The following is a 15,374-nucleotide window of genomic DNA, read 5'->3' on the forward strand; positions in this document are numbered from 1 at the left end:
AAGGCAGATTTTTCTGTAGTTTTTTTTTTTTTTAACATTCTCAGACAAGTGTAAAAACAAGTTAACACTGTCCAATTAAAAAAAATAAAAATAAAATAAAAAAAGCATTCATTAAAACTATTTAGCCGTTGATGACACTTGACAGAGCCGTAGCATTTTAAGTCGTCTTTGCTGAAGGCTAGTCGACTTTATGCATCACACTACATTAACATTTCTAACTATTATTAATAATATTATTAAGTATAAAAAGAAGTTAAACCATTTAACTAAAAAAAGAAAAACAGGTGAAATCATAATGAACAGTGAATATGTCTTACTGTAAAGCCTAAAGAATAGCAAAAAAGTGGAGGATTGCAAAATTTTAAAATTTCCATTTTTAAATTGGACTGTTTTCCTTAGTTCTTGATCTGAGAGAATCATAGATCATACCTTGAAAAATTCTACAACATGCTTGTTTTCATCCATCGAAAATACACTACCAAATAGATTCAAATATACTTCGATTTACAAACGCCAAGGACAAACAGTCCTGAAGGTTCCAAATATTGGTTGGAGAACATAATTTATTGATAATACTTTCCCGAACGCCTTCTTTGAGCTTCTGCTCAAAGCTTGCGCACATGCACTTAGATGCCAATCAGACTCCCTTACCTCCAGCATGAATCACCTTCCCCTCCTTCAGACTGCCGCTGTGTGTTCCTGCAATGTCCTCTTTCAATTTTCTTCTCTTGGATTATTATTTTTTTTTTTTTGCAATAAGCTTATCAACGACAAGCTGACTGCAGTGTGCACTGTTACGATGGCAACAACAACAATATGTATGTCCAAGGACAGTTTTTCAACGTGCACTCGGTTTCTTGAGATTTGGCAGTTTTTTTGCATGTGCCACTTTCCTCAATGCTCAAGGATACTCAATCTGTTTGGTGAGTTTTTCAGCTTTTCGAGTAAAGATTTGCAAAGCAACAAGTATGGATCTGAAAGATTTGAGTGTTGGGACGTCTATTTTTGCCCACTCGTGCGATAATCCGGCAGGAAAATCATCAGCGCTACAGGGGTGGACAATAACAACTATGGATATACACCACATCCCAGACCGTGCGTAAAACGCATAGCACGCTAATAAAGAATCACACACCGGGATGTGCTTTGATTGAACATGACGAAACCGCTACCATACACCCTTTATTTGCCATGAGAAATGTGGGCAATAGTACAAAACATGCATCTAATGTGTCAGAATGTGACAAAATTTAAAAAGGACTGTGACATGCCAGAGAATACATATGCTGTCTGTTTTGATATGGACAATTACGTATTGTTATGTTTTGTTGCGTTCACCCTGTTTTACTACATCTGTCAAGGTTTCTCATCCACACACAATTTGTTGACGGTTTAAAAATCTGTCCCTTCATATGCTAGGACCATGATGTAAATTTAACATTACGTTTTGGCTTTGACTGTGCTTCAACCGGTGTAGTCCGGCCGTGGCTTGAAAGTGGTCTTTGCCGAACCTAACTGCGTGTAAACTCTATGTAATCTATCGCACCATTTGGCAAAATTCAGCATGGCACAACACGCTTTTTCATAAAAAGGCGTCTTTAAAAAAAAAAAAACAAGATTTCTTCGGAAAATAATTGTACACTTGATGGGTGGGCCAGCACTCCAGAGACCCAACGATATGTATGCAAGCAATTTAAGTTAATTTTCCATAATATGTCCCATTTAAATGTATCACTTCATGTAACGTTCAGTTTGTATGCTTCTTTGTACCGCGTTACGGCTGTTCCATCTTTTGGAAATGCGTTTTCGTGCTACCTAGAGACTTATTTGAGCAACATGGACCAAATTAGTGGGTCAGCATATAGGAGAACAACTACATGCTAACTCTGCCATGTCTTGACTGATCTTTGCACATTGTATTCCATTGTGAACTTAAATGGGAGAAGTGCTGAAACAATTGTGCACCTTTCTGTTATTATAATGAACCAAAACAATTGGCAGGGAATGTCACTCTCACGAAGCGAGTCCCCACTATGAAATTAAAAAGAACAGAGCCCATTATAAATGCATTTGTTTGTGTGAATGGAATTCCAGTGACCTGGTCAACGGCCTGGTGTTGTTGATGAACAGTAACATCAGCAGTCCAGTCAATCTGGTGAGTTCTCCTTCTTGAACCACTGCATTTTATAGTAAACCTAACTCGTAACCCTTTATACCTGACCCTAACTGCCAACCTAATTCCCTAGCCTCTTTTCCACAACCTATAACCCTAACCCAAACTTTCAAACCAATTCCCTAATTCCAACCCTTGCCCTTCACCACAAGCCCCAACTCCCAACCACCAACCCAAACCTATGCCCTAACCCCTAAAGCTAACCCTTGCATCTAACCTTATCCTTACTCCTAACTGTAAACCTAAACCCTAACAATCAATTGCCAACCCCCAAATGTTTTTTTTTTTTTTTTTTTTTAAATCTACAGGGGAACCCAGAGGAGCACACCATATTGGAGTTCGCTCAGCTCATCAAAAGTCTAGTTGGTAAGGGTGTCTGATCGATCGAGATAGTTGTCATTCCATGTGTCTGTGCAATCTCTTGACCCCTGCTATCTCAGTGGTGGTCTGGCTAAACCCGCTACCTTCCTGTTAATCTTGTAATGTCTTTCGCCTATCGTCTTCGCACCCTCCTCCTTAAAGTGCCTCTGCATTAAGATACTCCATGTGCAGAAATTGATTAATTCTCTGTGAAGGTTTGAAGTCTTTTACTGTTCAAATAATGCTCAAACTAAATGCTTAAACTCATTCAGATCTCGACGATTGCTGTAATGCAAAGGCAGAATCGTAAAATGCACATTTGAGTAGCTATTTAAAACAAGAGTAGGCCAAATGACACACCCAGATGCTACAGTACCTGATTCCCGCTCAAGGCAAAGATTGCTGCCTCAATCGCCAGCTCCTCCTCGGCCTGCCCGTGTCAAAGTGTCCTTATACTGAGTCCCTAATGGCTCCTAATGTTGTGAACGTGTTCATCGGAGCATTGCAGTTAGTTGCCCTTCTTGGCAGCCCACGCAATCATCCTCGTGTAAGACTTAAATGTAAGACATCTTGGAGAAGTGGAGATTTTGAGCCACCACTCTGGAGTATAGGGGCTAGGCGCGCTGCGAAATCTTCCGATTGCGAGCCACCATGTTTTAATGAAGAAGTCCTCGTTGACGTCATCATGGCGGCTTGCTGTCAGAGGATCTTCCAGCGTGCCTAGCACCGTTTAGTTGTTAAAATACTGTTTTAAATCAGTTAATCCTAATCCCAGAAACGGTTGTAATAATGTGGATGCTAATCAAGTTTGTGTGTTTATTCCATTTCTGCAGCTTTCATTGTTGCTTAACTATTTTTAATTATCATCTTGCCCCAGGAGTGAACGTGCTATCCAGGCACATGACCTCTACAGCTGACATTACATTATGAAGCCGGCCGGCTGCTGTGCCAGTAGTCACGCTCCGCAGACCGGCAGTAATAAAAATAAACACTAGGGCGCGCTACAGTAATACATTTGTTGCTAAAGAACAACTAAACCTTAGTACTAATAATAATACTGATCAGACTTAATTAGAAAAACAAAGTAAGAGGGGATCACCACTAATATTTATTATATATAAATATATTATTGGATAGAAAATCATCGGTAGTTATTATATATAGGAAGAAAGATTTTCCTGATTTTTGGAGGCAATTTTACGCTTGCGCATTATACTTAAGGGTGTATTATACATGAGAAATTACAGTAAGAAGTAGGGCTGGGTGATTGATCAAAATTTAATTGTGATTTGGATTTGGGCTTCTCACTATCATAAAAACATAATCAAAGAAAAACCATTAATGTGCAGTGGAGTGGGTTGTGTATACAAGTTCCTGCATCAATGGAAAACCTGATTGATGATCACGGGAGGGAATTAACTTCAAATAACAAATATTTACACACAAATGCCGTAGTAACACATACAAACAGACAATATAGCAATACTCACAAGCATATATTCTTCGTAATCTGTGAAAAATTAGTTTAATAAAGTTTTATGACTTCTTTTACTGTTTTGTTTTGTTTTTCTTTCTTTTTTTTTTTTTAGCTTACTGTAATATGCAGCTCCATGCATGCATCACACCACAATACCCCCAAGAGGCAGATACTGTCACGTTTTTTTCCCCCCTTGTATGTCTGACATGAAATCAGACTAAAATGTTCCTGTTTTAGGTCAACTAGGATTAGCAACATTATTGCTCTTTGCTAATTGCCAGAATATTGGGAGTTTTTTTAATTTAATTTTTTTACATTTTTAAACAAACCTATATAATAGAAAATGCAGTCACCCCAGGTGTGCCAATGTTTGTATTTATTTTTATTTATTTATTATTTAATCTATTGTTACTAATTTATTTTCTGGTTGTTTTATTACGTTATATTGACAGTTGAGTTTTGATAAGTAAAAACTAAATTTCAAAATGAATGAATAATCTTATTAATTGTGATTTCAATATCAATCAATATAACCATGCTCATTACTTTTTCCATAATCGCCCAGACCTAGTAAGACGTGAAATGGAATGTAGTCAATCAAGAAGTGACCTGACAAACAAACATGTCCTACCCATGTTACTAGGATAGTAAGACAAGCCATTAATTTATTTTGAGAACTCACCTGTAGCACACTTAGATTAAAAAGTCTAATTTCACGCTGTCGCCACGATTTTTTTCGTTGGTCTTTTTTTTCCAGTTTGGGATCTTTCTGTAAAAACAAGACCATCATTCCCTCCTCTCGTTTCCTTCTCCATGTTGCCTCCAGTGTTTCTCAGTTGTTGCTATGTTGTTGTTTCTTTGTTTTCATTAGCTAACGCGAGATTTATGTCTTGGAGGACAAGATTCTATATCGGGGTTGGAACAAAGTCTTTGTGTGCGGTGTGCTGTATTGATATTATTAGAGCACGCCACACAGTCCTATCAAAAGTGTTAAATGCCTCATTTTTCTACCTTCATGTGTGGGGGTCTGTAACAAGTGAACAATCTCTTAGTTTTAAGATTTAAAAAAAAAAAAAAACAATGTGTGTACCAGGCCTTATAGAGGGCAGACCTCTGTCAAGCTTGAAAGTGTTAAAAAAATAAAAATTCTGCACAACTTGCGCTCTGACAAGAACAAGGTTTGATGTAAATGCTTATACAATTTTTTTTTTACACACATAGCTGCTCAAGATATGTTTTCAGTGCTTTTGTCCACTCCCACAGTGAGCAAAAGTCAGATCCAATTCCTTCCCGAGGCCCAGGATGACCCACAGAGGAGGAGGCCTGACATCCGAAAAGCCAAGATGATGTTGGGCTGGCAACCAGTGGTATGAACCCCTGTAAACATTTTATAAAGTTGTCAGTAACTCAATTAAACTGTTGCAGTTCAGCAAGATTCCTGGGATCTCTGGTGTCAATAGCACATCTCAATGGTCTTGAGGTCAGGACTTGGACTGGGCCACTCCAGAAGACCTATGCCCACTTTAACCTGTGTAAAATATCAGAATGAAATCACTAATATTTTGGATTTTATGGAGGTTAAACGTTTTCCTCTCCATAGGCGCTCATTATAGTGGAAAAGCTTAACATTGCTTAATGTCACAAAAATGCGACCAGCCATCACCAAAATGTATGTGGACATGTCTAATTATGCCCCTTTCCCCATCTGGAAATATCAGAACGAAATCCCCAATATTTTGGATTTTACATCAATATGGCGTCATGATTCCCAGATGAGCGGTGAAAATGGACCATAATATATCAGAATCAGAATCAGAATCAGAATCATCTTTATTTGCCAAGTATGTCCAAAACACACAAGGAATTTGTCTCCGGTAGTTGGAGCCGCTCTAGTACAACAGACAGTCAATTTACAGAACACTTTGGAGACATAAAGACATTGACAAAAAACAACAACAAACAACAATTGTGCAAAAAGATGCAGAGTCCTCAGTTCGAATGGCTAATATCGCAATAGTCCGGTGCAATGACCATTGTGCAAAGGGCACTGAGACTTCAAGGAGTGTATGCGGTTTAAAGTGACGAGTACTGCGATAATCTGGGACAATGGTTGTGCAAATGTTACAGATACTCCTCAATCAGTGTGCAAATGGAGCAGATGCTACTCTGGCATGAGTGGCCACTATATGCAAATAGTGCAGCACGGCGAGACAACTACAGTGAGTGCACTGTAGTTATATATCCAACTTTTTAAACAGTAGACATTTCATATCATATTGGAATGAAAGCACATCTTTTTCACAACGCTTACAGGTACCGGTATACATTCATAGAACGGGAAATATTTTTTTCATTTTCCTTTTGTCAATGTAAACTATTTGCATTATTGCCAGGTGGCTTTCTCTACTGGCATCAGGGGGGGAAAGCAAAGTAAAATGCACTTCACATATATGGTGGTTCCACTATATGAATAAATGAAAGTATTTCACATACCAAAAGCAGCTAAACTATTAGAAACGGTTCAGTGTGGATGCAGTGCAATTCTATTCTACATCCCTTAATAAAGAGTGAGGAGAACATTTTCTTTTTCAGTTCTTATTAAATATTTCGAGTCCAAGCCTTTGGGATTTAATTAGGTGTTGTTGTTTTTTTTTAAATGGTACGATATTGTTTGTTTGTGTTTTGTTTTTTTCAAATTGTGTGGCTCGCAATCCGTGTAAGACAAGCAGTCCAGCTGGAGTGAGTGATCGTGTTTGTGTGTCGACAGGTGCCCCTGGAGGAGGGCCTAAAGAAAACGGTCCAGTACTTCAGCAGGGAACTGGAGCACCAGGCCAACAATCAGTACATCCCCAAACCCAAAGCGGCCCGCATGAAGAAAGGCCGACCGAGACACATTTGAGCAGGACCTATTTTTCATTTTTGAAGCGTGTACAGAGGTGCATTCTGGGATATTTATTGCGATAAGACTTTGATTGTTGCCTTGATAAGGAGTTGCAAGTTGCACTGTGAGGCCTCTCGCCTGAGCTTTTTAGGTTGGACAAGCCAATTATTTAAAACACAGCCTACAGCATCTTTGTTTTCCATTTCTTTTGCTTGTTTTTTGTTGTTGTTGTTGTTGTTAATTTGTGCTTAAGCCATATAAAACTGTTGACGCGCTTTAGTGCTTATGCGTTTTATTTTATTTTTTTTAAATAGATTTATCAAAGAGGAGTCATTCTCGTTTGGTGGCGAAGAAAAGACTTATTGTGACGCCGTGCTTCACTGGGGGGGACATCTCGTGTGAGGATGTGCATTAATCATATCAGGTGAAGATGGTTATTTTCATAAAATATTTATTCATTAACTCATGGTGGTAAAAGAACATGTGGCACAACCTTGTTCTTTAATGTCACTGACCTCTGAACCTTTTTTTTTTTATGTAAGGCCTTTTCACTGGCTGCATATTCATATATGAAGTGCATAAATACAACATGGCGGAATCCATGAGAGCCTTCAGCTTTTTGTCTCCACGTGATTTACCACAGATTGTGCCATTTAGAAATGCTGACCTTATATTACTATACTTACAGTATATACAACACGTTGGTTGTCTTAAAGACCAATTAAACACATTTTATTTTTCATCCTCAATTCATTTTGTTAAAAGCAACAGCTTTATTTTTCTACAAAAAAAATAAGCATGCTAAAGCAGAATAAAAGTCAAGACTCCACTCAATAACAGTAACATGGAAAATGAAATTAAATAACCATTCTTAACCCCCTTCAGATTGATTTCTTTTTTTTGCCTTTCAGCCACCGGCCAGTACAGACGTTTTTTTTTGTGTGTGGCTTATTTTGGATAGCAGCAATGAGATCTTGAAATTATTTGAAAGTAAAAGACCCAACGGAATATTTTATTTCCTTATTTAAAGTGTTGCAGTTTTAGGCATCCGTTGATGAGGAAGTAATCAGGTGATCATTTGTTTTGTAAATAGTGTTATTGCTTTTCCTTTTAATTCCTTTTGGTGTGGCCAGTTTTAGCAGGTAAATGTTTACAGTCTCTCTCAAAGAAAAGCAAATTCTCCCCCTTTTCAATTCAGTGTTGCTTATTCAAGTTACCAGTGATTCAGATGGGAAGCGATTGTGTGGGGGGGGAAATGTTTGTTTGGTTTTAACCCTTTCACTTTAGCTGGTCATACTATCCCTGCTGGAAAAGTAATGTGATGAAAATCCTAATAGAATTGTTTTGGGGTTTTTTTGGTATTTTTGAATAAGTGGCAGATTTCTGTACTTTTCTAAATAAAAACCCACAGCTTCTGCTCAGAACGTTTATTTTCCTTAAGTGTGGCTCATTTTGTGTTCCAAACAAAAAAAGGAAGCGATGGGGAGAAAACCTTGGATTTCAAATTCAAGGACCTTTTACATCAGAGACAATGCAAACGATAAGCGGAACAAGCTATAGACTTGAATCACGTGACGTAACATATATTTTTTTTCAAGCAAGGTCATTTTTACATAATCTTTATTTTTTGCATTTCTGAGCAGAGCCCCGAGGAAAGCAGGAGAGCTGCTTTGCCTGTCGAAAAAGCATTTTTTCCTCTCATGTCAGGAAGGTGTGCGCGTGCTAGTCGCTAATAGTAGTCATAGTTGACGTCGGCGCCGTGTCGGTACGAGTTTGGGTCACGCGGGCCGATGGGTGCGTTCTCGTCGTAGTGATGCTGACGTCCGTGGTCATTGGAGCGTGCGTGGTCCATCCAGTAGGACAAGTCCGACTCCAGCCTCTAGTCAGAGAGGGGAGGGGGAGGGGGAGAAAACGATGTTAGGATAAAGTGGCCTGCAGACTCTCAGCGGGCAAAGTAAAAGGCCAATGCCTTGACAGCGTTCACCTTTCTCAGTGATGTTGCGGCAAAGGTCATTCACGAAGGTGGTCGTCCTTGGACATGCTTGTGTACGGCTCAAGTGTCATTCTTTAGTCTTTAGGGTGTCATTGTCACATTAAGACAACAGCTGACCCCTGACGAATACCATCTGACATATATTAGGCCCACAATAGGGGCTTTTCTGGTTTTACAGCAGCTTGAGCTATACAGTAACAGCACACAAGCATATCAAAATATCGATGCGCACGTTTCAGCAGGCGATGAGACAGCAGCAGTGGATGTGACGTGTACATGAACAATAAATACAATATATGCACAGCAGCGATGTATGTCCCCGTGTATCCATGAATATACACGACTTTCAAAAAGTTAGGGATCGTTTCAATGACATTTCAGGATGAGCCTAAAATGCTCTGTTTTATACTTAAGTACTTTTTGCCTAACGTTATCATCTCTAACAAGGAGCTGAAAGGCAAAATGCACAACAGGTCTTTGATCCATAATCGATCAAGTACGTCCACTTCTATACCTTTCTGTAGTTCTTCCAGTCTCCCCCTCTGTCGATGATTAGCTACATATGGGGAAAACTCGGGCGGCATCGATCTTGCCCTGTTGGTGATTAGCTTCAGTACTGACTGTCGACGCCTTCCCTGCTCCCCCTGTCAATGGATGGTTGCCGCCGCTCCGCCAAATAAATGTACTTCCAAGTACCCGTCGGTGGCAAAAAAAAAGAAAAAAAAGAAGCTTGACGCCTACACTGGCTCCTTAGAACTTTTTAAAGCTCAATACGTTAACATTTAACCTTTCTGTTTTTAGACATGTAGGTACAATTTCGCTTTTTTTGTGTGCCATTTAATTGAATCATTATGTATTCACCCCCGCCCCCATATTTAAACCAGTGTTAATGTTCAAATTGTGTATAATGTTACAGTGGCTTACAGTAATACAAAACAAAAAAACAACATTTTTTAGGCATAAAACCTTTTGTTTTTAGGTGGTACTTGGTGTAAAAAGTTTGAAGGCCACTGGTTTACATTGTGTGGATTGAATCATTATGCCCACACAGAGGGGGAAAAAACACAGTAGCCCTTTACCACAAATTAGTGCGGCAGCATTGCTAGCAATCAATCTATCGTACAGCATTCAGTAATATAGCTTCCTATAGTCTACTGAACACTAATAAAAGCAGTTTTGTCGGTCATCATGAACGTCTAGCCAGCGAGCGCATGTGTGGTGAAATGTGACCGCCAAGTGTTACCACATTAGCATTTTAGTGCCACCAACGAGAGCGAAAATGTCACCAAGGGCCCACGTGTGTGCGTGGGGAATTTGCCGTTGCGTGCAAATCCATGTCAGTCGTGCGGTTTCCAGCCGGCGTGTCGAATGTCTGCTGCGAAGCCGCGCTTGGCTGTTTGCGTTTGCGTTTGCGTGGATTGTGAAAGAATACTTTTAGGGGGGGACTAGAAAGGACATGATGAGCCTCGGTGTCATGTGGAACAAAAAGTGGAAGCGGTTATAATAAGTGCATGCAAAACAATGTATGTATGAGTGCATATCAAACATTTTACAAGTACCACCTTCATTAGCGACATGAAAATAGAATTGTGAGGGAGGCCCACAATACAACAGCTGTAATTGGGCAGTGACCCTTTGGTGCACGGTGCCAAACCAATTTTTGGTTAGGATTTACGCTATTTGTGTTTTAGTCACGAATTTCATCTGTATGGATCTTAGAACTCTGAGGCTGAATTTTTCATTTAGAAACCAATTGTAGACAATGACCAATTTAAACATTCAAAATCACAAAGTATGTATAAAAATACGTTTTACATTTTGATTGTTAATGTTTTAATCAATCAAACTAATAATAATCAACTTAAAATAAGAGACCTTTTAAAAAATATTTAACTATTAATAATTCAAGTATCGACTGTAGCAAAATTATGTTAAAAATGAAAAATATCATGGATTTTTTAATGAATAGTTTTGATAATATTTAAGCATGTGTGTTACATAATAATTTGAGACTTTAAAATAATAAATAAAAAAAATATATATATACATATTTCATGATAAAATACATTGTATTTTATCATTTGTATTTATTTTGTAGTTTAATGTTGACAATACCAATATTTGTATGCCTTCATCTTCATCCATTGACGGGTTGGCAAGGCTTTATTTGAACACCTTCTTAGCCGATAATAAACTATCAATGCGGCTGCGCGTAAGCAACCCACCTGCTCGTCAAAGCCCATGTACATAAACTGCATAATCCATTGCTGCACATCCGCTCTGCTGTGGTCCCAAATGTTCCTCTTGCGTCGGCTCAGTGTGGCCAGAAACTCCCGAGCTTTGGAGGGCGACACGGCGACGGAGGCCTTGGAGGAGGCGGCGGCGGCGGCGGCGGGAGGAGCCGCGGCTGCCGCTGCGTTGACACACAACACAAGATCAAAAAATGAACACATTTTCTTTGTTGTGGGGATGAAACTGTGCACTTCTATCATATGGTTTTTGGGGTAATATTATTCGATTGTGTTCTCGTATTCATTGTTGACACTTACCATCTCTCTTTCTGAAGAGCTTGTGAAGCTTTTTGCCATCGCCTGACACTTCTGCGAGGACGAAAGGAAACAGGTGAAGTCCGAACGATTGCGGGCGTGCAGTCGAACCTCCAAAGCGGAACACAATCCATTCTGTGACGCAGGTGATGTGCAATGAATTCTAGAAAAAGCTTCATTTCCGTTGCAGGTTGTATTGAAACTTTTCACACTGCCCCCCTCCCCCTAGCGAATGACTGCATCTAATGGCGTGAACTGAGCAATCTTCTACTTGAGTTGCTATATTATTATTTCTTGGAGAAATCCAACGCATTTTCTTTCATATGGAATAGCATGTATGGAATGTGATGTTCAAATGAGCTTTGCAAACAGTCTTTCCACAGCATGAAGAGCAACTCACTTTTTCCACTCTTCTTTTTTCCTTGGCCCTTGCGGGCTTTCTTGTTTTTGTGGGGGGGGGGGGGGGGGGGGGGGGTGCATCTGGATCAACCATCTCAATCACAGTGATGCATTCAACATAGAAACTGTGAGAGTTTAAATTATTAAAGTCTCCTAAAAGAAGAATCTGGAAAAGAAAATGTGGTGCCGTATCCAATGTGATTTTCAATTTTTTTTTTGTTTTTTTTTTTAAACATGGTCTCCAAACTAGATTATTATTTGTTTTCCTTTTTAGCCATAAAATATTTAGTTTTTTGGATTAAAAAAAATACAAAACACATTTTAGTAACAAAATGCAACATGTTGCCATAATTGACAATGTTTTTCTATATTTGATGCTGCTTTCCCCGTTGATGTAACTATAAGATCGAGAGCTGTTTTTATCCATCCATCTATTTTCTTATCCTCACTAGGGTCACGGGCGTGCTGGAGCCTCACCCAGGCAGGGGACACCCTGAACTGGTCGCCAGCCAATTGCAGGGCACATATAAAGAAAACAACCATTCACACCAACGGGCAATTTAGGGTCTTCAGTTAACCTACTATGCATGTTTTTAGGATGTGAGAGGAAACCGGAGTGCCCGGAGAAAACCCACGCAGGCACGAGGAGAACATGCAAACTCCACACAGGCGGGGCCGGATTTGAAAGCCGATCCTCAGAACCGTTTTACTTTCAATTCGCCCGAGTGGAGGGAGAATAGAAAATACTGCCTTACATGAATGATTTGGCTCCACCACACACTATTGTAGTGCTTTGCAACAACAATCCATTACCTTTAAAAAAAAAAGAAAACAAATCGTACTAAAAGATTCCTCAACATGCTGAGACGTGCAACACAAACCACAACACAATGAAAAGGCGACAAGGCCAGAGGGTAATCCTTGTGCAGCGGTTTGAGGCCCAAAACGGTTTGCTAGTGAATGTTGATTAGCTGTCATAGAAAAGAATGTTGGGACTTACCTGTTAGAGCCAAGAATGTCAGCAGTGCAGCGAACCCCAAGACCCTCAAAGTCAACAGCTGGGACGCCATCTTTTCCCCCAGTTCAGACGAGCGAAAGAAACTCTTGCACGGAGCAACAACTGCAGATTGACAACCAGAGGGGAGAAGGAGGCGCCGCTCCACACTCGCTCGCTGACTTCCCCAAGTTGGAAAGCGGCCCGTGGCGGTGGAACGTCACCTGAGGAAACGAGACTGCAGCTGGAAGTCTCGATTGGTGCCTCGGGTATACTTCTCCAGCAGTAGTGGAAAAAGAGAAGAGAAGAGAAGAGGAGAGGAGAGGAGAGAAGCTTTCCCCTGGACTTGCTTTCTTTTGATCCATCTTTGATACATATATACACATACATGCTTATACATATTATTTGATATATATTATAATGCTTTTATATATACATATAAACACTATGCACTACTGGCTTTTAATCTTTAAGATTGCGAGGCATTGCTGTTGTGTGTGTGGAAATGGAATGCAGGCCGTAGCCAGATGTTGGCAGACATTTGCAGCAAATTCCCCCGACAGACGGCAGCTCAAGTCAACAAATGCTTTCTAAAAAAAAAAGAAAAAAAAAGTGGATTCAGTGCGTCCCTAGTTTCAAGCAAAGCTTCGGGTTTCCCACCTGCTATGAACGAAAACAGGGCGAGAGAAGTGAGCGTTGGGTGTTAAACTTGGCACACCTGCCCCTGCATGATGGCATCCCCTTACGTCACCCCGCCTCTGATGGTACAGTGGAGTACAGTAGCTACAACCTCATAAGGCAGACGTTTGTTATCGTGAACACACTAGGGTGCCCTTTTATTTGACTGGAGCTCGAGGCTAGGACAGACTGAGCAGAAAAACGAGGTCAAACTCCCGCCGTCCTGCAGCACGAGCTGCTCCTGCAGATGGAAAATCAGCCCAAAACACAGCACACAGACCCTGAAGGGAAACAGATGCGCATTAAGGGATCTCTCCCCGCTTTGACCTGTGAAAACGGGGTCATCAAAAGCCTGAGTGCGCCGCAGTTGCCCTGAGTGGAGGGGGGGGGGGGGGGAAGGGGCCGGGGGACGGGCAGGCCCCCACCCCCCAGGGGTGGATCCTGTGGCTGAAAGACTACTTTTCAGGGGGGAGACTGCATTTCATCCACAATAAGGGAAATACATTTAAAAAATCACTCTTTATCACACTTTTTCCACATGTGAAAATATATTTTTAGCTTTCTTTGGAATCTTTTTTTTCCTATCGATTTCTTTTCCAAAGCAGACTCTTAGTCTTTGCCTTTGATCCTGGACACCCACTTTTTGACTGCTGTTGCCTATTGTAGCTTCCCCGTACACGGCCAACAATGATGTCATTTCCTAAATGGCTAACAGGGAGAGGACAGGCTTAAAGAAAACCTTTATTTCAAATCAATCTTCAACCATGACCGCTTATTAATTCGTTTGTCGCCATGGCACAAGTCACAAAGCACTGCATGAGCCATTTGCGTGATTAGCTGGATGAGATCAATCAGCGTTTCTGCGAGATTGCCCGAGGTAAACTCGCTTAGCTGTTGGTGCTGCCTTTTTGGAGAAATGTCCACATGTTTTTGTTGTTTACTAATGTTCTAATCGGAGCACATCAATCCCACTTGAAGAAGACCAAAGTCCTTTCAATGTTTCCGACATTGCTTTGTACTCTGTGTAATGTTCATGTATGAACAGCAACATGACTGCCACCTGGTGGGAGTTTGACAATACTGCACTTGACGAGCACAGATGATTTATTATTTGTATTCATTCATTCATCTTCCGTTCCGCTTCTCCACACGCGGGTCGCGGACGTGCCGGAGCATCCCAGGCATCCCAGCCATCTTCGGGCGAGAGGCGGGGTACACCCTGAACTGGTCGCCAGCCAATTGCAGCTATTATTATTCTTTCACGCACTGACAAATATGCATATTTTTTAAGTCAATTAGTGATATGGTGAGTCAACCAAGTTTTCATTCACTCATTTTCTCGCTCATCCATTCATCCGAACGCAACGTTAAGCTGCAACCATTTAACAAAACTCCACACAGGAAGGCTCCCGGATGTAGCAGATGTGCGAACCTTTCGGCCACCGTCCGCCATGCAAAGGTACTGTTATTTATTTTATTGTTTTGATTGAATTTAAACCCTAACAATGTCTTGAAATCCTACTTTGAAACCTTAACACTGTCTGGAAACCATACTTTGCAACCCTAATCCTGCTTTGAAACCTACTAACCCGAACCCAATACATTAAACTAACGTCAACGCCAACTTAAAACACATGCAGACACAGCATTACAATCCTGCAATTTAGTTGAGCCGATCTATTCCTTCATCAAACCATCATGTAGTGTAGTTTTAGGTTTTATTTACTGATTTGCACCATTAAAGATCTCCCAATGGGCTTATAAAACAAAAAAACTGAACAGTTGGCAAACGTCCCCGAATACCAGTGTTCTCTTGTCTGTATATCTTATACTGCCCCCTGCTGGCTAAAGCGCACACAGCAGAATGTGCAGC

General features: G+C 40.5%; 2 protein-coding genes across 6 annotated transcripts in view; one reads left to right on the forward strand and one right to left on the reverse strand.

Moving 5' to 3' along the window:
- Positions 1-15,374, forward strand: part of uxs1 (UDP-glucuronate decarboxylase 1) — a 34,654-nt gene that overhangs the window by 14,830 nt on the left and 4,450 nt on the right. For 2 of the 4 annotated variants that reach the window (XR_009791072.1, XR_009791071.1), the window contains exons 12-18: positions 2,095-2,155; positions 2,482-2,539; positions 5,274-5,377; positions 6,778-7,315; positions 11,451-11,576; positions 12,282-14,807; positions 14,903-14,960. Coding sequence is in view for 2 of the 4 variants with exons in the window: in XM_061791954.1 (XP_061647938.1) it covers positions 2,095-2,155; positions 2,482-2,539; positions 5,274-5,377; positions 6,778-6,909 (355 nt within the window). In the remaining 2 variants the exon portion in view is untranslated. Of the gene's footprint in view, positions 1-2,094; positions 2,156-2,481; positions 2,540-5,273; positions 5,378-6,137; positions 6,230-6,777; positions 8,327-11,450; positions 11,577-12,281; positions 14,808-14,902; positions 14,961-15,374 lie in introns of those variants that run through there. The other 2 variants (XM_061791956.1, XM_061791954.1) reach the window with 2 other exon arrangements.
- On the reverse strand, positions 8,495-12,964 carry ecrg4a (ECRG4 augurin precursor a). Of its 2 annotated transcripts, none has more exons than XM_061791961.1 (4): positions 12,830-12,964; positions 11,434-11,484; positions 11,110-11,297; positions 8,495-8,770 (listed from the first exon to the last, which is right to left on the reverse strand). In XM_061791961.1, exons 1-4 carry the CDS (start codon positions 12,897-12,899, stop codon positions 8,621-8,623), a joined length of 459 nt encoding a protein of 152 aa, XP_061647945.1. In that variant the 5' UTR covers positions 12,900-12,964; the 3' UTR covers positions 8,495-8,620. The 2 variants fall into 2 exon arrangements, with proteins under 2 accessions (XP_061647945.1, XP_061647944.1); XM_061791960.1 differs by having other exon boundaries at positions 11,434-11,565; positions 12,830-12,961.

This window comes from Phyllopteryx taeniolatus, chromosome 12 (genome assembly GCF_024500385.1).
Source record: "Phyllopteryx taeniolatus isolate TA_2022b chromosome 12, UOR_Ptae_1.2, whole genome shotgun sequence".
Classification (NCBI taxonomy): Eukaryota; Metazoa; Chordata; class Actinopteri; order Syngnathiformes; family Syngnathidae; genus Phyllopteryx; species Phyllopteryx taeniolatus.

Coding starts and splice junctions, on each gene's coding strand:
- ecrg4a (XM_061791960.1), bottom strand. CDS start 12,899: ATGGCGTCCCAGCTGTTGACTTTGAGGGTCTTGGGGTTCGCTGCACTG. Junction 11,298..11,433: donor GCTCTTCAGAAAGAGAGATG/GTAAGTGTCAAC, acceptor GTGTCAACGCAG/CGGCAGCCGCGGCTCCTCCC. Junction 8,771..11,109: donor ACATGGGCTTTGACGAGCAG/GTGGGTTGCTTA, acceptor CTCTCTGACTAG/AGGCTGGAGTCGGACTTGTC.